At 38.1% G+C, this 26,203-nt stretch overlaps 1 protein-coding gene across 1 annotated transcript in view; it reads left to right on the forward strand.

Annotated features, from left to right (window-relative positions):
- BRWD3 (bromodomain and WD repeat domain containing 3) overlaps positions 1-26,203 on the forward strand; it is a 59,881-nt gene that overhangs the window by 24,925 nt on the left and 8,753 nt on the right. The window contains exons 6-30 of the mRNA XM_009326658.1: positions 238-338; positions 1,043-1,113; positions 2,272-2,372; positions 4,189-4,229; positions 7,968-8,072; positions 9,571-9,724; positions 10,257-10,391; positions 11,220-11,348; positions 11,757-11,982; positions 12,654-12,824; positions 14,686-14,869; positions 15,391-15,484; positions 16,122-16,271; positions 17,100-17,176; positions 18,213-18,390; positions 19,000-19,116; positions 19,566-19,673; positions 21,191-21,315; positions 21,546-21,628; positions 22,051-22,162; positions 22,522-22,583; positions 22,674-22,829; positions 23,552-23,672; positions 24,429-24,554; positions 24,644-24,725. Coding sequence (XP_009324933.1) covers positions 238-338; positions 1,043-1,113; positions 2,272-2,372; positions 4,189-4,229; positions 7,968-8,072; positions 9,571-9,724; positions 10,257-10,391; positions 11,220-11,348; positions 11,757-11,982; positions 12,654-12,824; positions 14,686-14,869; positions 15,391-15,484; positions 16,122-16,271; positions 17,100-17,176; positions 18,213-18,390; positions 19,000-19,116; positions 19,566-19,673; positions 21,191-21,315; positions 21,546-21,628; positions 22,051-22,162; positions 22,522-22,583; positions 22,674-22,829; positions 23,552-23,672; positions 24,429-24,554; positions 24,644-24,725 — 3,009 coding nt within the window. The remainder of the gene's footprint in view (positions 1-237; positions 339-1,042; positions 1,114-2,271; positions 2,373-4,188; positions 4,230-7,967; positions 8,073-9,570; positions 9,725-10,256; positions 10,392-11,219; positions 11,349-11,756; positions 11,983-12,653; positions 12,825-14,685; positions 14,870-15,390; positions 15,485-16,121; positions 16,272-17,099; positions 17,177-18,212; positions 18,391-18,999; positions 19,117-19,565; positions 19,674-21,190; positions 21,316-21,545; positions 21,629-22,050; positions 22,163-22,521; positions 22,584-22,673; positions 22,830-23,551; positions 23,673-24,428; positions 24,555-24,643; positions 24,726-26,203) is intronic.

Below are 26,203 nucleotides of genomic sequence, written 5' to 3' on the forward strand. Positions count from 1 at the left end.
ACCTTTGTGTGGTAGAAACAAAGACTTGCTAGTCAAAATGTAGGTATTTTCCATTCCTCAGCTTTATTTTTATGGAAGTTCAGATTCTGTGCTTATCCCTGATACTGCTCTCTGTACTCCCGGGGAGAAAGCTAATATGTTCATGAAAAAGGTTCTTGTCAACATCCATTTACAGGTTTCCAGTATGTAAGGGGAGAAAGAAATTAGCTGGTTTAACTGTTACAACTTTATTTTTAGTTCTCTCCAGCAAGGAAAGGAACAACACGATACCTCACTTCTACTGGTGCTGACGGAACAATCTGTTTCTGGCAGTGGCATGCTAACACCATGAAATTTAAGTAAGCCTGTTTATCTTAAATAAAGGACAAATTTATGTTGAGTTTTGGCGCGGAGAGGAATGCTGGGACAGTGAAATAAGGGGGTGTTCCTTCTCAGTGAACAAGTTTCTTGGGATATGTTCTCCCATAGACACGCTGTGCATGAGTGCCGTGCCAGTGTGTGGGGCAGGGAGCGCTTTCTTACGTGTGTTGGGGAGTCTGTGGCATTACAACCCAGAGGGGAGGCAGAAATCGGGGCTTTTGTTTCTGGGTTTTGTGCTTTGCAAGCCAGCGTTGTGGAAGAACTTTCAGCTTTTATGTTTAGGACTAAATCCTTGTCCAAAATGTACAGGCAGGAGAACTTCTTTGCTTTTAATCAGAAGAACACACATATGTAGATGGTATCGAACCCATACTTAATAGGGAGTAAATGCTATTAGACTAATGGTTTGCCAGGTTCTGTTTTAAATAGATTTGAATTGGTGAGTACCGTGAGAAATAAGTTAGTCTTTTCAATTTAGAAAATGATGGTTTTCTTACTAAACTAAGGAAGAAAATTACTAAGATGAAAAATAAGTTCTAGCAAACTTAGGTGAGAATTCTGAAATAAAGAGATTTAGGATAAGCATATTGACCTTAACCTGCTGAGCTGCAGTGCACTACTCTTGTTGAATGGCATTGGAATAAAGGAATGAAAAGTAAAAATGTCGTCTTGTTGCATATAGGGATCGCCCTGTAAAATTTGCAGAGAGGTCCAGGCCTGGTGTTCAGATATCTTGTTCGTCTTTCAGTTCCGGTACGTATGCATTGTAAGGTAGCTGAAAGTATTTTATGATCTATAATTCCTTTGGTGACAAGACTGTTACTTCTTTTTAAATACAAATGGTGTTAAACCCTTTTTCAGTTAATTACAGCACTGCCAAATTGTGATTGTTTGAAATTTTCCGTGCTAAGCGTCTGCCTCAAGCTACCTTTTCTCTTTTTTTTTCTATAATTTAAGCTAAAATGCCTTGGCCACTTCCAAGGAAGACTATGCTTTCAGTCTGTTGTTTTGCACATTAGAGCTTTTTCTTTGTAAATCCTTTTAAGGTTTTATCTTGTAAAGTTTTTGAGTGAAAAGTTCTTGAAATCTGGCAGGCAGGTGGCCTCTGTTCAGAGGTTACACTTTTGGTAATCTTCCAAATTTGGCTAAGTTCTAGGAGGATCAGTTCAATGTGTTTGAAAATATCAGCTTAACTGCCATCCTTTGTTGCAGCTTTGAATTCTCAAAAATAGTGATTTTTACAAGCAAAATGATGTAATTTCTCATTAATTTTTGCTGTCTGAAATTGAGAGCTATTCTAGAGCCATGGGAGCCTTGCCCACGTTCCTTTTTTAAAACCAGAAATCCTGACATTACTGAAACCATTTCAATGCAGTAAACTACACAATAGTGCCCTTTTTGTGCAATATTGTAAATAGAACAAACATTATAAGAAAATAGCTTAATCGCTCGCTCCCGATTCAGCAATAATTTCTCTGATGTGCTTCAAATAGATGTTGAAGATGGGCTTAAATATTTTCTTTGGTATTTACCAGTGAGAATATGAAACTATTTCCCATGTAATTTTCCACGTAGGCTGATGGAGAGCGCCGTGGTAATTTCTGAGGGAAAGCGGAATAGTTTGTTGGATGAATGTTGTAACTTGCAATATTCTCTTCCTTTGGTCAGAAAGGTTTGCAGCTGGAAAATATTGTAGAGCTCATAGTTGTGCTAAAGCTGATATGGTCTGAGAAAATACAGATTAAAGCAGAAGCTGTCAGAGTTAACTGCTTTGTTCAGGAAGTACGTTTTGATTACATTGAAATTTTCTGTTTAAAACTGTGGTTTGCTGCTTTTGACAATAAAGCAGTAATTAAAATTAGTTGTTCCTTGGATGGCTTTTCTTCTCACAGAAAACACTGTCTTTCTTAGGTGGCATGTTCATTGCAACAGGTAGTACTGACCACGTGATAAGAATTTATTATTTGGGCTCAGAATCTCCGGAGAAAATGGCTGAGTTAGAATCTCATACGGTAAGAGACAAATTGGAAAGCAAATCTTTTTTTTCCCCGCTTTATCTTATTTCAGGAACTTCGATTGTGTACATCCTATTCAGCTTGTTTTCTGTCTCTAGAGTTGAGTTGGTTCTCAACACTGTGTTATTTAAATGCCTGAAAATTTGTGGTATGTTTATTTTTAAATTCCTCTGAGGCAGGAGATGTGTGCAAAACATGCTTTATGTATTTCATTCCCCCAGGAAACTGAGGGACTAGATGATTTTCCCATATTGTTGAAGAAAGTCTGTGTTGGAATGGGCAATTAAAGCAGTTTTCATGTACGATGTGATTTTTCCTATTAAATTTACTGTCGAGTATTTAACTTCAGTTGTGACCGCAAATCCATGTAACGAGAAAAAACGAAGTAATTCTGGTTTTAGAGTGTGCAGTCAAACTTTGGATCACGATGGTAATTTCATTTAGAAAATAAAGTAAGCTTAAAAGCATCCTTTCTCGGGTAATGCAGAAGGGTTCTCGTAAAAACTCAGACTATTTTAAATATCTGTATGATGACTTTCAATGTTAGTTTTCGAGTTTGAGTCTTGATAGCTTGTATTAAAACCGTTGAACGTCTCAGTTTTAATGAAACCCCATAAAGAAGTGTCACTAAAACAGTATCAAATCTTTCTTCATTTCTTAGTTGTTACCGAGAGTAGGTGGTGATTGCATTATTTATCATGTGCATGGTAAACAATATATCAGAAAGGCCAGCTTATAGCCACACTGATAGGGCTGTCACTTGTGAGGAGTTTGGAGCATTTATCTTTGAACCTTAATAGCCCAGCTGCCCACCTGAACAATATTTTATGGATTAAGACTGAGGTCTAAATTGATTCACTGAACTTCAGTGGGAGTCATGGGTCTCACATTTAAGTCTCAGAGCTCCAAGCCAACAAATCTGACAAGTATTTTGCTCGCAAAAGAAAAAATGTTTTCTATATTCAGCAGTTCAGGTTTGGAATAAACTGTAATTCCTTTGATTTTTGAAAGTCTACTCTTCTTAATACCACAGGCTGCTGTCAGCCCCCCCCCGAAAAAAATTCCCTAATTGGACACTTGGTTATCAGGAGCTGGAGACGTCAGTGGGAGTACAAAGAGCAAGTGCACGTAACCAACACAAGTATTTAGCAAAATAAAAGAGGCAAAACCATATCTAAAACATAATATTTGTTTCTCAACAATTTAAAAGTGGAAATAAAGCCAAGGTCTGCATTTTTTGGATAAAATATTTTGATGCACTGATGTTAGGTCTAAAAATTGCAAACCTGCTGTGATCATTTATTTGGTTAAGCTGTGCTTTCTCCATCTTGTTGAGTGCCGTACCTACTAGGCCTTGTGAGCTCCTGGGGTTCCTTATTCCTGCTAACTCTGTGGAGTCCCAAAGGTGCAGAGTTTCCCAGGCAGAGCTTACCCCGGGGTGTGCGTGGTCCTGTGGCACTGTGCAGGAAGACTGTGCTCAGGCAGGAACAAGCTGCTGCAGCTTCTTCCTCCTGAAGGTCTAAGCGTCAGGGAGACGGAGTCGGAAATCGTTTCTGTCTCTGAGCTACTTCAGGAGCAACACGAAACCATCACCTCTCTGAAGTTTTCTATTTCAATGTTTAATATGACGTGCCTGGGGAAGTTTTAACTTCAAACATGACTTTTCTGTTCTTGAATTGGTAAGATGGCATGTTGTAGGAGATGCATGGGAAGATGCAATTTGCTAAATAGAAGCTCATCATTAGGATCTTTTTGGATGAGTGTTTCAGCTTACAAAGCACTTACTATTATTTTTTTCCTCCCTTCTGTTTAGGACAAAGTGGTTGCAGTCCAGTTCTGTAACAATGGTGACAGGTGAGTGGCTGTCCTGGGATTTTGACATGAGGCGTATGGTATTTAATTTTCCAAATAACATTTCAGAGAAAATTTGGTGCAACAGGAAGACTGCACGTGGACTCTGATTAATCTTAGACAAATTATTCAAAGTACGTTGCAAGTTGTGTGTCATATCCACGAGCTTGGACTTGTTGTCCTCTGCCGTAACAACAAAAACATTCTGTAACTATGCTTTTGCTTTGTATTTTTTAAACAGCAAATTGGAAACCAAATTTTGTATCCTTTCTGTGTAAGTGTGTCTTACTTCACCGGTAGCCTTGTTAAGTACAGAAGGGGTTACTTCTGGAGTAAGAGCATTATAACAAATGTAGTTCTAAGCAAAATTTAGAACTGTTGCACATGCACAGATGGTCAGGCAAGTAAGTCTGCAAGGAGCTGTGGTCTGACCTTCATTATAGGAGCCTCTCTTGCAAGGTGCTTTTACCTGTGCAGTCACTTATGTGCTCAGTGCAGTCATTTATGAAAAGAACATAAACATGAAAGGGGAAATAAGACCTGGTGTGTTGTCAGAAGTGAAATAGAAGGAAATCAAGGAAATAATGGCATCTAAATGATGAGTATCATGCATAATGAAAACAAGGAACTGTAGAACTACCTTTTATCTTGGGGTTGTTTTTCATTACTTCACTGTGCTCTTATTTATGATCTGTGTGAGAATCATGTTGAAGCTGATGGTGTTGTTGATAGATTATGTATATGTTTGTTTTTTTTGTTAAAATTTACTTCTCTTGCATATGTTATCTGTATCATTTATACCAGCTGGGGACCAGAAAGCAGCCAATGATTAGCATAATTTGAAAACATTTTCCAAATAATATGACATTGCTGATATGTTGCTGAAACATAAGGCACCCACCCTTTACTGTCTGTCTCATTTAATTCCTTGGTGGATGATTTCTTCTGCCAGTCCCTCTCTGGGCACATTGAATAAGCAAGTTGTCTCTTCTGGTGCTCAGAGTTCTGAAAAATATGGGAAGAGTGTTTGTTTTCATAAATACTCATAATTCATAAGAGCTCAACTTCTGTGAGGTTCTGGAGTGATATACGTGATATGATGAATAACCAGGCCCTCATCCCTCATCTTGTATTTTTGTAACTCTGAAATTGCCAGGAAAAACCAACCCCAAAAACCCTGATTTATATCCAAGGGGATAAGCAAAGAACAGCTCTTCAATGGGATGTAAAGGTGCAGTTGATCCTCACATCCCAAATTTGGATCCAGTCTACTTAGTAGATAAAATTCCCCTGCTGAATTTGTCTGCATTTGAGAGTAAAACTTTCCTTTACACATGTTCTTCTCATTATAATTGTTTGGCTTTTCACAAGGATTTGGATGTTTTATGTAATACTTCAGTAGTGTCCTACTGTATTTTTGTGGTGTCTCCTTGCAACCCACTATCTTTAGTCTTCACTGAGTCATTGGTACGTCTGGATAGCTTAACATCACCAAGTGTGATAATAAATGGGCTAATCTTCACATTTCCTGGAGTGAAGGCTGTGTGAGTCTGTGGTCGTTTATGTGGCTAATGATGAGCTACAGCACTTACTTTGACCAGTTGCTGGAACTGAGTATACGCGCACCACAGACTCTCTGAACTCGCAGTCCTTGGTTGCTGCCGCCTGTCCAGGACCAGTTACAGAGGCACAGTCTTAAGACCTGTGGGTCTTGATGATCGTTTCGTTGGTCTGCTTTATTGTTCAAGCACTTACCTTGACCAGTTGCTGGAACTGAGTATACGGGACAGTTCCTCTACACGTGCACCACAGACTCTCTGAACTTGCAGTCCTTGGTTGCTGCCGCCTGTCCAGGACCAGTTACAGAGGCACAGTCTTAAGACCTGTGGGTCTTGATGATCGTTTCGTTGGTCTGCTTTATTGTTCATAGTAATTTACTTATCTCTGGCGACATACCTGGCAAATACCTGAATTTCTAGGCAAATATATGAATTTCCAGTTAATTAGTTTAGATGATAACAGTAATGCTGTGGTCTTAAAATTTCTGAAGTGAACCATTGCAACCTGCAGAGCTTTCATTTTTTAAAACTGTGCTAAGTCAGGATGCTGTCTCTTACGTAAGAATTAAAGTCAGGATGCTCATGATAAAATGTATAAAGGTGCCTATAGGCATGTCTGTGTGTCAAACTTCTGCGGCGCAGCTGAGTTGGTGTGGCGTGGCAGGCTTTGATTAGTGATCAACATCTTCATGTAAGTGGCTTTATGCCAGCTTTTGCTTATATTTCTTATTTTGCTTGGCAGAAGGTTTAAGGGATGTGTGCAAGCTGGAGCCTTCCAAGCAAAACTGTAGCTTTGCCAGTGGAACTGCACCTGTACTCCGAGATCTTTGTCACGTAAAATTATGTGGGAATGCACCGGTATAATTGTGCTAACAGTTCCTTCCAAAGGATGTGAGAGAGCAGGTCTCACGGGGGGTGTTAGGTCACATACTCACTGAAAATTATATGCTATAGTGATGCTTTTAATGGAAAAGCAATAGCTTCCTTTTTATTTTAACATAAAGAAGTAAAAATAAAAAGAAACTCTTTTCATCACGAAGAAAAAATTCAGATCAGGGAAACTGAAAAGGTGAAAGAATCACTTATTAAAATCAAATTGCATAGGCTTGCCTTTTTACATGTAATTTTGTATATAAATGGAATATACTTTTAAAGGTGTTGGCCATCCTGTGAAAATGTATTACTTGAGGAGCTTTTTTCAAATTCCTCAACAAAAACGATTTCTGTGACATTGATAGCCAAAGCATTATGATGTAGTTAAATGCATTTGCTGGATGCTTGAATTTTTTAAACAAGGAGGAGTTTAAAAATGAAAATACTCACGTTCAACTTCACAGGCAGGGCTACCTACTTGTGTTCAACTTGGGTATTTCCCTTCTCTGTCTTCACCCTCTCCCTAAGTTAATGTATTATAATTTATGCTAGACTCCTGGCATACAGTTTCTTTTTCTTTGCTGCCACTGTGAACTGCTCAAGGGATTTGCTGATGTCATTAAAAAGGGAATGTGCAGCTTGTATGAATTACGACATTGAAGTCATTCCAAGGCCATCTGCTAGCTGTAGCCAAATGTAATTAATGTTGTGGGATATAAACTCTTTTGTACCGTACAATATCTGATATGAAAATTGTAACCTCACTGTCTTTTAATTACATTCTCTAGATCAGAGATGCACAAACAATATAAAGAATAAGTGTTGAAAAAAGACTAAATACATTCTAGCTTCTCTGCTGGTGCGAATGGGTGTGCTCTTGGCTTGCCAGCGTTTTGTAGCTGCCTGTTTCCTGCGGCAGCAGTTCATGGATATTTTATGAGTTGTTAAACACGCCTATGTGTGGGGATATATAGAGTAAGACAAGTATATATGCACAAGTATACACTTCCAAGTATAGATATACTTCTGTGCGTGTGTCCATGTTTGTTGCAGAATAACGTAAAAGGAAGTGCTTGTAGTGACCTTTCCTAAGGTGAATGACAGTCCTCTGCCAAGCTCCTAAATATTCTTGCCGCAGGATTTAGCATGCCCACACTGTTGCTGAGGATGGAAAACTCCATAGCGAAGCTACTGAATAGTGAGAAAATAAGCTCCTAAGATGGGCATGTAGGTATTAGACCAAAAGCAGCAGTGACCTATGCTTACTCAGAATTTCATGACTTTTTTTTTTTTTCTTTATTTTCCATAGCTTAAGATTTGTCAGTGGAAGCAGAGATGGAACAGCAAGAATATGGCACTATCAGCAGCAAGATTGGAAGAGTGTAGTCCTGGATATGGCTACTAAGATGACAGGGTAAAACAAACCAAAACAGAACTCACTTCATAGCAACATTTACACACAAAACAAAATCTTCCGTCGTACTGAAAACTATTTATTTACTTCCATTTTGAGTTAATTTCAGTGCATGTTTTTTGTGTATTGAAAATGCCATGGCTCTGTTAAGTTACACAGTTAATTAGCCCCTAAAAGACAACATTAATACCTTGGTAGTTCCTTACCCTAATGGTTGGGGAATATTTAGTATTTTATGTATGAAGAAAGAATGCCAAATAGAGTTCATCTCACAGGAAGAGGTTTTTAATAGAAGCTCATTGATCATATGCTGACCTGCATGTTTTTTAAAAAATGTCCAAAACAAGTGTTAGTTTCTGTCAGCTCTCAGATAGTAGCAACTGCCGTAATCAGTTTCCTCAGGTCGTTAGTATTTATTTTATGTCATATGCTGTGCTATTTTGTTTTTTGTGCTATGGAATGCAGTTAAAATTGTAAGGAATGATAAAGTTAGAATAGAGGAAAACTGAGCAAAATGTATGATATGAATGTAAATATGCATATGTTCAACGGTTTCTGGCATCACACAGCCACTGTTGTAGGTAATTGACAGTTTCTTCTATGATTCCAGTTACTATTCGAGTAAATAAATTTAGTAAATAATTTTAGTTAAAAAAAAAGGTGTTGCCCATTACAGCTTATTTTACCCACCTGAGGACAAATGACAGTAAGCAGAAAGTTAATGAGAGATGTGACATAGATTCTTTTTCCTAACAACATTCGTTTGTAAACACATTTTTGGATTTCTTATTTTATTCCAAGGCCTGACTTGCCTGGCAAAATTTCTGTAATATGTATATCCAGAATGTTTCTTAACATCGTATTTTTCCTTAAGTTTTCAAGTGGGAGATGAGGTATGGTGATCTGGTTCTCCAGTTCAATTAGGGTTTCGAGCTTTTCTTTTTGAGATCCTCAAGTGACTTCTGTAAGTGGCCTTGTAATTGAATATGCACAGTAACAAAAAGCAGAGGTGGAGAAATCCATTAGGCATTTTGCTGTGCAGAATTCTTTATATTTCATACGGTAGCATTGTTAATAAGTTAGCTGTCAAAGTATGATTTGGATTCATTTAGCAAATTTTTGCTCATTATAGAGTTTACTCATATGGATCACTGATAAGAAAAATGCCTCGTAGGAAAAAACTTAGTAGAACTGAATGGCTTGAAAGAAAGTATTGGGGTAGGCGAGGATGATCGCTTAAGAAGAACAGAAGAGAAACTTCTCCTTTTTAAGGAAATAAAACTCTATAAATCTACAATAAAAATACATAAATATACAGTGGTACTGTATATTTTCTGTTTTTTACCACTGCAGAAGCCATCCTTCATTCTCCTGCATTAGCCAGTAGCCACAGTGGTGGCAGCCATGCTCTCCCTAATTTCATACTGAATTAGCACTGTTACATGTTTCCATGTGTAGTTACTGATTTATTTCTTCTTTAAATTATTAATTTCTTTAGAAACAGTGTAGCATCTGGGGAGGACAAGGTGACAAAACTGAAGGTTACTATGGTGGCTTGGGATAGATACGATGCCACTGTCATCACTGCAGTCAACAATTTCCTTCTCAAAGTGTGGAACTCGTCCACAGGGCAGCTTCTTCATAGCTTATCTGTGAGTAAAATTCAAGTGGGTAATCCCAAATGGTTATAGTTCAACTCTGAAATTGATTTGAGGCTAAACTGCATCATCATTCCCCCTGACGGGGAGTGTTTTGTCCTGAAGTATGCCACCTGTCTTACGCTTATTGGGAGGAGTATGTGTCATGGGGAAAGGAGGTGATGACCAAAATGCTGCTAGACCCTGGTGATTGCTGGCTGAAAGGGAGCCCTTTGGAGGCCACCGTTTGTGTCCAGATTGGAGGGTTGCGGCTGTCCTCGCTGCTGATTTCTCCTTCCTCCCCGTCCCTCTCCATCTCAGCTGTGCTGAGCTACAGTCCGAGGCGTTTGCAAAGTGGGCAGTGATCATGCCAAGCCTCTGACAGAAATGTTGCCTAAGTACAGACACAGGTCTAGTCTAAGATCCAGTAAATTGAGCTGTCATGGATGACTACCTGAACTGAGATGTCCTCACACTAAATACTAGCAGGTTTGGAGATGTTACATGGAGAAATGTTACCTTTTTTTTCACCCCGCTTTCACTGCAGGGTCACGATGATGAAGTTTTTGTTCTGGAGGCCCATCCGTTTGACCAAAGGATTGTACTTTCGGCGGGTCATGATGGAAATATTTTTGTTTGGGATATAGACAAAGGAACAAAAATTCGCAATTACTTTAACATGGTAAGAATGATCAGGGAAGGGTGGGGTCTTTTTCACATTTGTGTAAAACTGGTCTTGAGGCAAAAGCAGATTTCATTATATACCTGTTGTGACCAATGTTACAACAGGATTAGGGGAAAACTTCTACATATTAAAAAAAAGCCCCTGTACTCTTCAGTAAGCAATGCCAAAGTATGTTGTTGCATATTGTGAGTGTAACAGCGAGTCTTTCATGGGATCTGTTCCATCTGAATATTTTTAATGTGTATGGGTATGGTTATACCAGGCAAAAGATCATAGCGACTCCCAGGGTAGAGCAATGAAAACCAGTAAGCCTGTGTGTTGTAGCGCAATGCTGCGGTCTGGGAAACGGTGTGGCTGGCTCCGTGCTGCATCTGTCTTAATGCGCCCAGTGCCAGGTTTGTTGGTGTGGTTCCAGTGCTGAGCAAACGCAGCTGTACTGCTTCAGGACCTGAGCTAGCCTCCTGGCACTTGGGGCTGTGAAACCTGCTTGTACGGAGCCAGTACATGTCTGAGATCTTTGGTGCAGGCTTGCCCTATGTCTGCCGTTAACGTAAAATGTAGATTTCTAGATAGTTGTTTCAGAACATACATTAAAAGTTGTACCGAAATTTCAGGACAAAGAGAGAATGCAAGGCTTTACTGCATTGTTCAGTTTAGCTTTAATAATTAAGTGGAAAAAATATAAGTGTAAATCAGTCTTGAGCTTGATGAGAAGTTACACAGAATTAGGATTAAATACTTGTTGGAGCACACGTGAAATTTTTGTAAAAATGCTCTTGTAGAGAATGCATGACTGTGAAAGGAATGCTCTGTGCTTGTATACAGATTGAGGGCCAAGGCCATGGAGCTGTTTTTGATTGCAAGTTCTCACCAGATGGACAGCATTTTGCCTGCACAGACTCTCATGGACATCTGCTACTATTTGGTTTTGGATGCAATAAATATTATGAAAAGGTGGGTTGAATGAATTTTAAACTCTTCTGTGTCTTGACCTGATTTTGTCTTAGAAGTATTTGTGTTCCAGTTTATTCCCTCACCCTGCCCCAGACAAAATAGTAATTAGATCATGAAGCAGTCGCTGTTTGCCTAGATCAAAAAGATTTAGACAAGAGAATCTCTAGACAGGGGAACAAACCATTAATTTCTATCTATTCACCTCTGTTGGCATATTTTGCTATTGAATTTTTGCATCAAGCCTTGGTAATAAAACACATTTGTGGTAGGAATCTGTTCTCTGTTATAACATTTCTTCTGCTGATCCTAAGCATAGGAGTTGTGGTTTATGGGTATGGGAGCCATTCCAAAGCAGCAAGACAGCTGCAAATGGCCATTGATTTACTTACTAAATTGCTTTTCTTGCAGATTCCAGATCAGATGTTCTTCCATACCGATTACCGACCACTGATCCGCGATGCAAATAACTATGTGTTGGATGAACAGACTCAACAGGCTCCACATCTTATGCCTCCTCCATTCTTGGTGGATGTTGATGGAAATCCTCATCCCACGAGATTCCAGCGGCTGGTACCAGGGAGGGAAAACTGCAAGGATGAACAGCTTATTCCTCAGCTGGGATATGTAGCTAATGGTATGCCGTCTAAAACTCTTGCATAATACATGTATTGCACAGCATTGAGCACCAGCTCAGTAGGATGGTACTATAAGGATTTGTTTGTTCCAGTTGTCTTCTGAAACTAGTGGTTTAAATTCAGTATAGAGGTAGAAGAGGAGATGGGGTGGCTTTATGGCATAAAGGGAGTTTATGGAATCAACTTGACTGGAGGCAAGAAGTGTGGACTTCTACCAGGTATATGGCAGCACGCTTAAAGAATTGTCCCATTAACCTTGGTGTAACTGTGTATGTGAGTAAGGAAGCAGGAAGGTAAGACAGACGTTGAAAAAATAGCTTTTGGTTTTTAAAACGGGTTTTTTTTTCTTGTAGACATAAACTTTTGCAAAATGCTGATCTCCAGAAGAGATCTTCCATTATTACCTACTGAAGCATAATTTCTTTCTGCTGTTTCTAAGGGTTTGTGTTTATATTTTTCCCTGTGGTCTGTACTTTTAGGTTTTTATTGTAACTTCTCTTTTAAACTTTGCCTCTGTTTATTAGATGAGAGCAGAAGGCCAGCTGGTGATCAGATGTTTTGCAGAGCAGTCAAATAATTGTGCACAATTTTAAATTTGGTTGTTTCTATGGTGTTTAGTAAAACAGAAATTAATCATTTTATAAGCAGTTATGGCTTTGTTCTTGTGAAGGTGATGGTGAAGTAGTTGAACAAGTCATCGGGCAGCAAACTAATGACCAGGATGAGAGTATCCTTGATGGAATGATCAGAGAGCTACAGAGGGAACAAGATCTGAGACTAATTAATGAAGGAGAAACTCTTCCAAACCCTCCACTCAATAGATCCCACTCTGTTAATGGAGGTAAGTGTCCCTTTGTTACCTCCGTCATTTCTTTTCCTAAAGCACAGTAAGGTACTAATCAAAATGGGTTGACGTAAGTTCTGAGACTATGTCTCTGAGGATGCTTCTCTCTCTTGTTCTTACACACATAGTTAACCTGTGTGGAGCAGTTGGACGTTCTACTGATGCTAGCAGAGGAATTAAAAGTTTAAGGTGCAGCTGAGGGCACGCAATGGTCTAACTGGGCTGTATCTGATTACCTAGAACTGTTAGACTGTAATTATTCTTGTTATAAACCTTTCCTAAAAAATAAACATAAGGTTCACTGTATTGTCTTGATTTCAGTCACTGCAGAGATGATGCTTTGTAACTGCATAATGTCAAGATAACAGCATATAATTAGAGAATGTCAATGGAATACAATGTTGTGACAGACTAATGGCTTCCTGTTGCAGCATAAATGCTAAGGCTGAGCATCAGTGTTTATAAAATAAACATGTCTGCTCTGTCTTAGTGTTTCCTTAGAAAGCTTGAGATTATTCTCCTGGTAAGTGTTCTGCTACTGTGATTTTATTTTTAATACACAAAGTAATTAAAAATTTAAAACAAACTCAATCAGATGTGAACAGCTGACTGTGAGGCAGCTGACTGAGTGCAGTCAACGTAAGAGAGCAGATGCTGTGGACTTGTGCTGCAAGTCATCCTGAGCTTTTAAAAAATTTACACTCACTAATAAGTTAGTTCTAGGTTAAATGACTGATTACACGTTTGAATTAGATTTCCTGGCAAAGCTCATTAGGATTGCTAGATTTGGAGTTGCTTGTCTTTTAAATTCAAGAAGGAATAGGAAAAATATTAGTGAAAAATGCTGAAAATACACTTCTGCATTGATCTAAATTGGTATTGTCAAGAAGGTGGCCTAGAAGCCAGCTTTGACTCGCAAGAAGTCTTTTCTGCTTCTTATGATAGGTTGATGTGTTGTGCAATCCTAGTTCTCAATTTTATTTGTATATCCCTGTATTTGTGTGAAAGGGGATTTCCAGATGTGAGTGGTATAGAAATTGAAGTACTGTGACCTTACAGAATTTGCATTGATCAGTGGCTTTGCTACGTGAACTGCTCATTTGTGTGAGTTAATTAGAGTATATATAAAGTACTTGATGTTTTAACAGCCGAGTATTTTTGTATAGGTTTGCACAACCGTGAATGCAATTTATTCACACGGTTAACCATATTTAAGCATGTGGAAATTGTGTTGATGCATTCCCAAATGATGAGATAAATTAAGGCAGTGCTAGCAGCGATTCTGATATTATCAGTCTTTCTGTCTCACTTTGCTAAAGATTCAGTCTCTGTTTTCTCCTGACTACGTAGTACTGCGTTGTTGTGCCACCTGATGAAAAGCCCAGAGAAGGAGCAGTGCCTGTGGCACAGTAGATAAGCATTACAAATACAGAACAAATGGAGGTACAACAGACACCTTAAACTTTGCAGCAGTCTATTATTTTAGATGTCAACCTCATCTTTTCTGGTACCATAGAATTTAAGATTCATGATTTCAGAGCCTTTTAAACAGTTGACAAGACTTTGATTTGAAGGTCACTTAAGTGCCTTTAAAACTTTTCTCATAGATTATATTCTTTGCTTGCCTCAGATATCTCTAAGATACAGCAAGCCACAGTGATGTTGCAGTAGCCTGCGCATCTCCAGTAGTCCGAGGCCAATACACAAAAAAGTTCATCTGAAGCAAAAGACAAAGCCACTTAACATAGAATAAGTGTTGTTTATTGCCAAAACAGAATCTCCGTGCAGTCCTTAAGCTTTACATTCTGGATTTTATTGATGGGTTGTAGAAGTGAAGAAAAATCTTTTTCTTCCTTAGCTCTTCGAAGTCCAGGTTTGGATGTTACATCTCCACCAAACGTTGGTCTCCGGAGAAGTGGTCAGATTGAAGGGGTCCGGCAAATGCATCACAATGCTCCCCGAAGTCAAATGGCAACGGAGAGAGATCTCATGGCGTGGAGCAGGAGAGTAGTGGTGAATGAGCTTCCTCCAGGCATCAGCAAGTAAGATGCTAAGTGAGACAGGAAGAAAGATTAAATTGTGTAATGTTTAATGATTCTTCCATACACCTGTTATGAGTTTTAAAAAACGATTTTTCGGAAATGTGTTGGCTTTTGGGCATGGGTGGGTTGGTTGGTTGGTTGGTTTTGAAACTCAGATATTAGGATTAGAGTGGTAGCCTCTGCTGGAGAGTTGAGAATAGTAATTCCTTCTCTTCACAATTGGATCTTTCTTCAGTTGTTCACATACCACATTTTTCCTGAAGCTTTATTTAAAAAAAACACAAAAAATAATTCTAATACAGTTCAATTTTCTTGAAAATAATTATGCATGCTCAACTAACAAATTTGCTTCCTTAACTTGTAATTCCAGGAGTGAAGTATGTGTGGATGCTGCTAGGAGGACTTGTGCTCAAATTTCTTATAGCAAGGGAACCAGAAGTATTTTAATGTGTATATTAATGAAACTGTCAAGTTATGTGATGATTTATTGAATAAAATGGATGTTTCCTATGTATAATTAGGGTCCAGGAAGAATGTCGAGCTGCCAAAGGTGAAATTGAAATTAATTTATACACTGTTGAAAAGAAGAGAAAGCCATCCCACACCTTACAACGGGTGAGTTAATTCAGTAGAAGAGAGAACCTGGGTGTGAAGCAGCTCTGAGAACAGAGCAAAAAAAAGAGAAACAAAAAAAACCCAAACCCAATTTTATTAAATGATTTAGAAGATCAACAGTACTAATTGTGTCTCTGGCTCTCTCCCTTCCTTCCGTAACTGTAATTTGTCTGTTTTCAGATTGTAGTATTTACAGTGGTAAATCTCTATCTGTAAGGCTTCAGCAGTGGGGAGAAGCTGGGAAAGGAAAAGAGCAGAGCCACAGGGGATGTTCAGTTTGACTTGTGGAAACTAGGAGAAATATTAGAGGTGCCACACTTTTTTAAGGGGCTAGCTTTTCTCTTATCCAGAGACTGCAGGTATTTTTTAGAAAAAATTATATTTCTCCATAACTTCCTTTCTAAGGACTGCTACTTTAAAAAGTAGAATTGATATTGGACCAAAAAAAAAGTCTGCATGTGCACTGAAATGAACCACAAGTGTGTTAAAAATATCTTTTCTAATTCTAGATTTCTTAGTTGTCACTTGTAGATGTGGTACAATGTACAGTCACTTTAAGGAGGTGTTTTTTAACTGTGTAATTCATCATTAAATCTCTAATCTTTTTCTTTTTGTCCCTCCTGTCCTGTGATAAAAGAACGATTACCAACCAGGAAGTGGAAGGTCTTTGAGAAGAAACCAACGCAAACGCCAGCATGCCTACCAAACACGCTCCACGATAGAACACAACCAGCAAGGAGCAAGTCAAAACGCACGTGCCCGAGAAGAATCAGACAGCTCCTCAGAGGTCTGATACGTCAAGTGATCCTTTCAATAGGTTCCCTGTTCACAAGGAGCGTAGTTTGACAACAGATGTGCTGAGAGCACTGTTACCGTTAAGGCTCTGAGTTTCTCCACCTAGGAAGAAACTAGAAATCATTGAGTCATTTGGATTTGTGGTGTTAGTGTAGCAAGTTGATCTTGGAGAGAGAAGGAGCATTTACCTCAATGCCAGTACAGTATTTAAAACTAGCTTAAAACAGGTTGTGTATTTTTGGAAATCTGAAACATTTTCAAGTAAATTTAACTGGGTTGTGTTAAACCACTTGGTATTTGGGGATTTCATACTGCACATATATCCTAGGTCGCATTCGGCACTTTGATTTCACCTACGTCTGTAGACTGCTGTTGAAAGAGATTGAGTATTGGTATTAATCATTGATATTGGCAAGGGAAGAACTTAAAATATACCAGATTAAATATAACTTGTTCTCATTAAGGAAGCATGCAAAGTAAAAAGAGACTGAACGTTGTCACTTTGTAAATGCATTGAACATACAGAATAGCTGTAAAGCTGGTCACTTGACGCTAAAATTTATTAATCAAACACTTAAATAAGAACTCATTCTATGGTTCTAATACCATTAAAATTCACATCTCTTTCTACAGAAATTATATAAGCATATAGTATAATATTAGCTAAGATACAGAAAGAAATCGTAGACTTACTTTAAGCTAAACCAGTCCTTAAATACGAAGCTTTCCTCAGGTGAGACAACTCATATAACTTGCTTGCAAACAAAAATGATACATTTTTAACTTGGCCCAAAAGTGAAGCCTTTTGTTTTTAATACAGGAAGATGAGACTGTTGGCACAAGTGATGCATCTATGGATGATCCTGTGGCAGCATGGCAAAGTGAAAGCAGTTCCAGGTAGCTTTGCTGCTCTCTTAATTGTCAACGTTAGTCAATCACGTAATTTAAGTAAGACAGTTGATGTTGTGATACTGTGACTACAAGTCAGTGCAGATTTGTTACACTTTGTGACAGATCGGAGCAAAGTGTTCGGTACACTTAGCTAATTTAAAACGGTAACCGACGAAATTTGTGGAGTCTGTGAACAGACAAATACTTTTATGTATTTGGGTGACTAAGTAATTGTAGAAGTTTTTATAACAGTATTCAACAGAAAACCACTGTGAAAAATTCCTAATTTTGAAGACTGACTTTTTTTTTTCCCCAATTCTTCATGAAACATCTTATATTGTATTTTTTGTGGGCTTTTTTCTTTCTTTTTGAAGTCAAGAACAATTTTGAAAGACCATTTGTAAGAAAATGTTGTCTTTAATTAAGAACTGCTTGAAAACATCAATACCAGTTATTCATATGCAATAGAAATACAATAGAATTGTATTGTACAATAGAATAGAAATGCAATAGAAGTGCATACATATCTTCTGTTCATACTTCAGTGTTTCCTAATTTTTCTGTTGTCAATATGTATTTGTGTACAATTTCTACAGTGTCTTTTCTTTTTTTTAATGTTATGCTTTTATGGCTGGAAGGGCCGTGAGCTAATATAAATACTGTACATGTGTTATTTGGATATTAAAGAAGTCAGAACAGTATTTTTAGAAGAGTGCTCTAGTTTTCTAAATTTTTCATGCGTTTTGTGCAGTCAGGTCTTACGAAGTCAGTCTATGAATCAGTGAGATAATTAGTATGAAAATAGGTATCAGCCATAACTGTAGTTTTACCGTGAGTTTGCAATTGATAAAATAATTTGCTGAAATACACAAACTAGATAGCACTGAGGTTTTCTTTAAATTCACATGAGAAGAAAATTTTGTGCTAATCTTGACATCTGTTCCACATAACCAGAAGAACAGGTTGAATGTTTGGACCTTTCACTCCATTGTGTGAAAACTGAAGTGCTGTTTTCTTTCTTACAACTTTTTATTATCTACAGTGATTCATCAAGTGAATATTCTGACTGGACAGCAGATGCTGGAATTAATCTCCAGCCTCCAAAGAGACAAACCAGGCAGGCAGCTCGGAAAATCTGTAGTAGTTCTGAAGATGAAAATATGAAGGGAACAAAAGGACTGGAGCCAAAACGAAGGAAACTTAAACAGCCTAGAAAAAAGGTCAGCGTTTTTAATTTTTTAGGGTCTTTTTGACTTTATGAATATACATTTTTTTGGAGTGGTTGTTTTCAAAATAAAATTTTTGACAAACAAATATACAGTAAGAAAGATCCTATAGATAGCACAATAATTGTAATACCAGAGTACTTTTTGTTTTGTTTTGTTTTGGTGCTACGGTGACATAGATGTACTTCCATTTTCATGCAGGTAGTTCTCCATTACAGGTGGGATGTTTTCTCCTAGATTTATGCTCTTCACTGCAGTTAGATTTACTCCAAGGTGGTCTTGTTGTAAAATTATAACACATCTGTACTGTATCTACATTGCCAGATTTCTTTTTCCTAGTATTTTTTAAAGAAGACATTTAGAGTATTTCTAAGGAAAGAAATATAATCGCTTTGTCTATGAATTTTTTAATCTTCTATTATGTTTATAACAAACATGTCTTATTCCCTACTATTTATTTGAGGTTTTAGGAAGGTTGTCATTCCAGCATTTGCTTTGCCCTTAAATCTAGTTATCTTCAGTAGGTGCTGTATGATCAGTTTTTCATATGTTCTGCCATCGTAATTACAGCTTGCATTCTAAATATAATGTAATATATTTAAGAAACCAAGTGGACTGCTTTCAATGGAAGGTGAACCCAGTGAAGAATGGCTTGCCCCGCAGTGGATCTTGGATACTATACCCCGCCGCTCGCCTTTTGTCCCACAAATGGGAGATGAGGTAATGAGTGTAGAAATTCCCACCTAGGCTGAGGTGGTTGTTTTGGTCAGGACTATTATATCTAGCAATATTTTCAGTGAATCGTGCTCAAGATAGGCTGAGTTCTGATAACTCTTTTTTTTTCCTCAGGCAATCAGTTGTTTACAGGTAGCTGTCCTGTGCCTCTTGTGCACATGTAACTTCTGAGTAGCAGGAAGAATTGATTGTGCATCTTCAGACAAACCTGCACACTTCTTAATGATCCCAGTTTGAAAGCACATAGCAGGTGCCACTTTGGGGGCTGATATAAATATTTTGAAGGAGAAGAGTGCTCTATAATGCAATAAAGAAGCATGCAATATGTTCTGAAAGGGATGATGCCTGACATGTCTGTGGAAATTTTAGAATAAACAGGAAGAGAACTATCAGTAAAATAAAATAAACTTTTTTTGTTTCAATTTTCTTTTAAGATCATATACTTTAGGCAAGGCCATGAAGCTTATGTGCGGGCAGTAAGGAAAGCAAAAATTTACAGTATTAACATGCAAAAACAACCATGGAACAAAATGGAACTCAGGGTAAGTTAAACAAATGCTTCAAAGAGCTGAACATCTCTGTAATGTTAAATTGACATTATAAACCAGTATGAAAAACATGAAGAAGGCATTACTTTAAAATGTTAATACCAAAATTAAAATTGTAAATCTTAAAATTAGTGTTTTCATTAACACAAAGGCTTTATATCTCTTCAGTTCCTGATAACAGGAAACCACAAGGATATTAAAGAATGTGCAAGTTTATCTAGTGTGGTATTCTGATGGATTAAAAAATGTAGAATATTAAATAAAAAAGTCAGAGTGAGAGTAGTTAAGCACTGGAACAGGTTGCCCAGAGAGAGCGTGGAATCTCCATCCTTGACGACTTCTCAAAGCTTGACAGGGCAGGCTCTGAGTGGCCTGATCTAACTCAGACGTTAGCCCTGCCGTAAGCAGGATTTTGGACTTGATGATTCTCAGGGGTCACTTTCAACCCAAATTACTTTCCAACTCTGTTGTTTTTTTTTCTTAACACTAATTCATGCAGAACTCACTACTCAAAAGCTGTTTATAGTTCTATTGACGCTCTACAATGACCTGAGCATCTAGGTTCTATTTGTTGTTTCAAATGGTATGGTAAGAAGTAAGACGTCATGGTGTAAAGACCTAAGTGTATGCACAAGCTCTGTTAAACAGTGGATCTAGCTAAACATGTAATTGTGTATGTTCTTAAATTCTTGGCAGAGCAAGACAATATCTTACAACATATTTTTACAAAATAAAAGAATGATGGGTTGCTTGGGTAGATACTAGGTTTACATAGTTCTGTGGATTTTTCTTATCCTTTTGCTTTGAACCACTGAGTCCCTTAATACTTAATCCACAGTGTTGCCATATTTTTTTCTGCTTTACTCAGATTTCATATTGAGAGAAGAGCACATATATGTGCTAATATTCGTATATGTGTGTGCCAGTGGTTCTATTAATGAAAATAATTGCTTTACTGGAAAAATATCCAGTTACTAGTCCTAGGTATTTGGTGATTCCAGCTGTAATCTTCAAAGGCATCATCAGTTTGTAAGGCAAAGGAAATAGTATCTCATTTAGGATAGCGGTCTTACCACCGGCTGACGTTTGACAGGATGTGAACGTAAAGGCTATTGTTGAATTTCCGCTTTAAGAGGAAGAGTTTCCTTTTATTGCCCCTGTGTGTTGCTACGCAAGGGTGAGAGGCCCTGGGTTTAGTCAGGTATAACCTCTGGTGCTGTCAGTGTGGTCAAAACCAGAGTGGTATGTTCCTTAGAACCTTATTACAAAAGTTAAATAATTCGTGGGTATCCTGTTCATGAATCTACCAAGGGAATGAGCATCTTCTATCTTTTTCATTTTTAAGGTGACTGCGATTGATTTTAATTTTTTTTAGTATTTTGAAAAGGAAACTTTTATGGGTGAAGTTACCTGGGCTGTAGAGTGGAAACATATTTGTTTTTTATTAATATGTTTGGTACTGGATGTTTTTGTTGTTAAAATAATACTGTTCCATGCTTATTGATAAACAGGAACAAGAATTTGTGAAGACTGTAGGAATTAAATATGAAGTTGGGCCTCCTACGCTCTGCTGCTTGAAGCTTGCATTCCTAGATCCAATCACAGGCAAAATGACAGGAGAATCATTTTCCATAAAGTAAGTAACTGAAATGCTGATGACATTCTTCAAGAGATTTTCTTGCAGTTTAGAAACTTCCCCCTCCTCCTTTCTTTTTTCTCTTGCAAGGCATGGTGATGGCCTTAATTCATTACTACGCCAAACTTGAAAACAAAATGCATGAAATGTGTTTGGAGACTGTCCGTATTGTACGTGTGGAACTATGTTTGTGGGTAATAGAAGCAATTTTTTTTGTCTTTTTCATGAAGGTACCATGATATGCCAGATGTTATTGACTTCCTTGTGCTGCATCAGTTTTATAATGAAGCCAAAGAAAGGAACTGGCAAATAGGTGACTATTTTTTTCCACTTCCATGTTTTGCAACATTTCTGCAGCTGCTTAATAGGATACGGTGTCTGTATTACACCATGTAAAGGACTACACCACACATGATATTATAGCAATTGTTGGAAACTTTATTTGATGTTTGCTACAATTCCTGTAGCAGAAAAAGACAGATGACTGAAACTGTTACAAGGCCTGTGATAGCAGAAGAATGTCCTGTTATATTGTAATTTGAGGCATGGAGCGGCTGTGACTAATTAACCAGAGATGTGAAAGTCCTCCCTTCAGGGGAAGGGCTTGATTCCTGTAGTGCAAAATGTAAGAATCGGAGTAGTGCGTTTTTGAAAGATGAAATCGAGTCTCTAAAAAGAAGTATTTAACAATTATTTGTGGTGTTCTTTTGCTGAATGCAATCTTCTTCCTTATAGGGGATAGATTTCGCAGTATAATAGATGACGCTTGGTGGTTTGGAACTGTGGAGAGTCAGCAGCCTTTCCAGGCAGAATATCCTGATAGTTCCTTCCAGTGCTACTGTGTTCAGTAAGTATTTACGTAGCTGTGATGTATCACACGTGTTTACATGCTCTGGGTTTCCTAGACCTTTAGATGCAACTTAAATGTGTACCTCAAGAACTAGGACCCTTTTTCCCATTTAAATACATAATAAGCCACTTTGTTTTTATTTATTTAATTATTGACTTACTCCTAAAATAACACTTGTAGTGTAAACAGCAGTGCAGTGAATATATAGGGGATATGAGAGAAAAATGAGGAGTTTGTAGCTAGTGACGTGTCTTGTTTCTAATAGGCATGACCTTTTTGTTTTAAGTCTGTTAGAGAAAAGGTGTATTGTTATATTCAGCTTTAACTTATGCATTTGAATGTATTTCTTTTAATAGCTGGGACAATAATGAAAGAGAGAGGATGAGTCCGTGGGACATGGAACCAATTCCAGAAGGAAGTAAGTGTGTGTTGAATTCATGTCCATATGCAAAGTGAATAGTTTTTTGCCACTGCTCGTACTTACTGTTGTTGAATTCTTCATATTTAGCTGCTTATCCGGAGGAGGTTGGTGCTGGAGTTCCTGTGACTCCAGATGAGCTGACAGCTCTTCTCTACAAACCCCAGGAAGGAGAATGGGGGGCCCATTCCAGAGATGAAGAATGTGAACGAGTAATCCGGGGGATTGAGCAACTTCTTTCCCTTGGTATGTTTGGAGGGAAAAGGTGGAAGGATTAAGAATATCACATGGCGGCACGTGACTGAAGAGTAGATAGGATGGAGTGTTGGGAGTTGGTGTGGAGTATTTGAAATGTGCTCAACTAAATCATTAAAAAGAGCCTTTTAAATTTCATATGGTGTCCTTTTCAGTTATACTCCCTTATTTCTGTGGCTTGACCTGCTTCCTTTCAACTTAGTGGGGGTTCTCAGTGTGTCATATCTAAATATGAACGAGCAAAACGTTGAATTAAACCCCTCAAAAAACAACCAACAAGTCCTCACCAAACATCCTCACCAACAAATACCTTGTAACTAGTTTGTAGCACTTTAATAGCACGCTATGATTTAAATTCTGTCCTATATTTGTACACAGGACAGGTCTCTGTTCTTAGTTTATGTTGCTTGTTGCAGTATTCCTGTTGTAAGTGCATTTGCCATGTTGCTTTTTAGCAATACGGTTGGCTGCTGACATGCAAATCTCAGATGCGATACTTAAACAAAAAATGCTTTTTCAAGAGTAGTTAACATGGTACAAGAGGAAGAATCCTACCCTTTGGGTAATGACATATCCAGCTGTAGATCCATATTGCTTTTGCTGAATTCTTAGAAAGAAAACCCAGAAACCGTTATAAGGAATCTAGTTATCTTATAATGTCCCTTCTGGTATCTTCTGAGGCATCTAAATTATTTTGATCTTTTGTCTTTCAGACATTTCTAATCCCTTTGCTGTTCCGGTGGACCTTAGTGCCTATCCCATGTATTGCACTGTTGTTGCTTATCCAACTGACCTCACCACGATCAGGAGGAGACTTGAAAACAGGTTTTATAGGTCAGTTGAATTTTTATTTGTTTGTAATCTACATTTACTATAGCCCCACCAAGGACAATAATGTTTAGCTGAATACTGTGTAATGCCACTTCAGCAATATATTTCTTCTGTGAGCCAACAGCATACGATCCGATTCTATTTGGCTTGGGCAAAGTGAGCCTTGCCGAATAATAATTTCGTTTGGCCACGTTGTTAAGGCAAAAGCTGGTATATCTGGATCTGGAGCGTCTGGTTTGTGTTTAACATACTGAGCCTTACTCTCTGGATGCGTTGCAGGCAGAGCATATTTGCCTCATCTGTATCTCTGCTGCCTTTGAACCAGATGCTTTGCTTGTATTGCAGTTGCCAGAAGTGGGCTAAATAGTGCTGTAAACTAGAAATCTCAGTTTTTCCAGTTAACTTGGGGATAAATAATGTCCTGCTCTTTTTTTTCCCTCTGAGGACCACTTTATCTCTAAGGTTTTCTCTAAGTGGGAGCAGTCAGCAGTCTCCTTCAGTAGGTTTGTTTCCTCTTGTCATTCCATTCACTGCTGATTTGAAGAGGGACTTTTTTTCCCCACAAAGCTGTCACAGCCTGGCACGTTGGGGCAGTCAGCAGTATGTGAACAGAAACCACTTACCTTGGTCTCTGGCAACCTGTTTCCCCTGGCCCTGGGTTACCCGATTCCTTTTTTAACTGAGGAATCCTACTGAACTCAGAAGGAAAATAATGTACACCTTCTTCTCCATCCCTTTCCTTTGGTTTTTTTTTTTTAGGAGAATCTCTGCACTGATGTGGGAGGTACGATACATTGAACATAATGCCAGGACTTTCAACGAGCCAGACAGTCCTATAGTCAAAGCAGCCAAAATTGTAACAGATGTCTTACTTCGCTTCATTGGGTAGGCATGTTTTTTACTTGATAGACCTGACATCTTGAGTTTCTGAGGTATTTAATTCTGTATTTTTGGCTTTTGTTATTGTCCTGCAGGGATCAGAGCTGTACTGATATATTAGAAATATATAACAAGGTGAAAGCAGAAGACCTGAGCAGTACTGATGAAGAAGAGGAGGTAAGACCGTTAAGTCTGATCATCAGAACTTCTTGCCTTTTTTAAATTCAGCACCTGGAAGAAGTTTGAGTAAAGATTTTTGTTGAGTTTTTATTTTATGGGTAGTTGCACTGAGTTTTTGAGGTGAGCCTGTTTCGGCCATTTGTGTTGCTCACCTGGGGCAATAAGCTCCCTTAAGTAAGTAAAATGATTCTTGGAACTGCCTATCTTTAATCTTCGCTCAGGACACGACGTTTTGTTGTGTGAGGAAGTATTAGTAAGTAAGGGGAATATGAACTGGAGCTATTATTCGGTCTGCCGAACCAGAAAGACAACAGCTCTCCTCATGTCAGCGAGGCAGCAGAGCTGGTTTTCTTACGTAATTCCGTGTCATTTCCCATCAGTTGTACTGTGGAGTGAAATGACAGGTAGAAACCAGGTTAGATATCACTTCCTTTAACTTTTTCTCTCTCCTTACACCTTCTTCCCTTAAATGCAGTTTGTAGACATTTTGAAATGTGCTGTAGTTCCTGTTGCAAAGAAGTGACCTGTCATAACCTAAGTCACTTGGTTTTGTTTTACTTTTTCAGTGTTGCTTTCCAATACATGAGCTAGTATAAGATTTAGTTAGGAGGTTTCTTCCCTCCTCCCTTCCCCAAGACATACTCCGTTGTTGCAGTTTTGAAATATTTAAGTTAAACCTGATGCTGCTTGAACACCTATGTGCTTATGGCTGGTGCTTTTGTCTTGGATTTGTATTGAAACTTGAAGCCGATACTACAATGTAATAATTTAATTACTTTTATAAAACTGAAGATATAATAACGGCATCTATTTTCAGACTATTAAAAGAGTATTTTGAAGAAAATTAGGGTTTTCCATGACTTAAATAGCAGACCCTCCTTCCTGTGCCAGTTGTGAATCTCATCTGTTCCGTGTCAAGCAGTGATCAAAAGTGTCCAAAATCACTACTGTATTGCATTCCTTTCTCTCCAGCCTTTCAAAGAGCTGGTTTATAATATGTCTTGGTTTATGATAAGTTTTAAAATAAGAAAGAAATTACTTTCAGATTCTTTGTAGGAAGTTTCCTGTCCTCTCAAAATTACTTATTTTTAATTACTGGTAGAAAGCTACGTGCAAAGGAGTTTTTGTTGTAATTTCTAAATCCAGATTCTGAAGAGAATATTACATACACTTGGTGTAAGTAAGGCACTACCTGAAACCTGAATAAACTCAGGACAGGTGCTCAGGGCATGAACGTTTAGGCAGGGCAATACAGCTCTGCAGGACTAGGACTTTACTGAGTCTTAAGGACTGAAAAGAAGTCCTTTTTTTAAGTTATGTAAGTTCAATTTTTTTTTAAGTTACGTAAGTTCTAGTTTGAAGCTAGTTTCTGTTTTGCTTGAGCCATTCATTGCATTTGAGTAGTTTAAAATTGTGTTTGCTGGCTGTTTGGCTTTAAACCCTGTTTCCATGGCTGAGGGTGCATACAAGCACGC

The sequence above is a fragment of the Pygoscelis adeliae genome, unplaced genomic scaffold (genome assembly GCF_000699105.1).
Source record: "Pygoscelis adeliae isolate BGI_AS28 unplaced genomic scaffold, ASM69910v1 Scaffold216, whole genome shotgun sequence".
Classification (NCBI taxonomy): Eukaryota; Metazoa; Chordata; class Aves; order Sphenisciformes; family Spheniscidae; genus Pygoscelis; species Pygoscelis adeliae.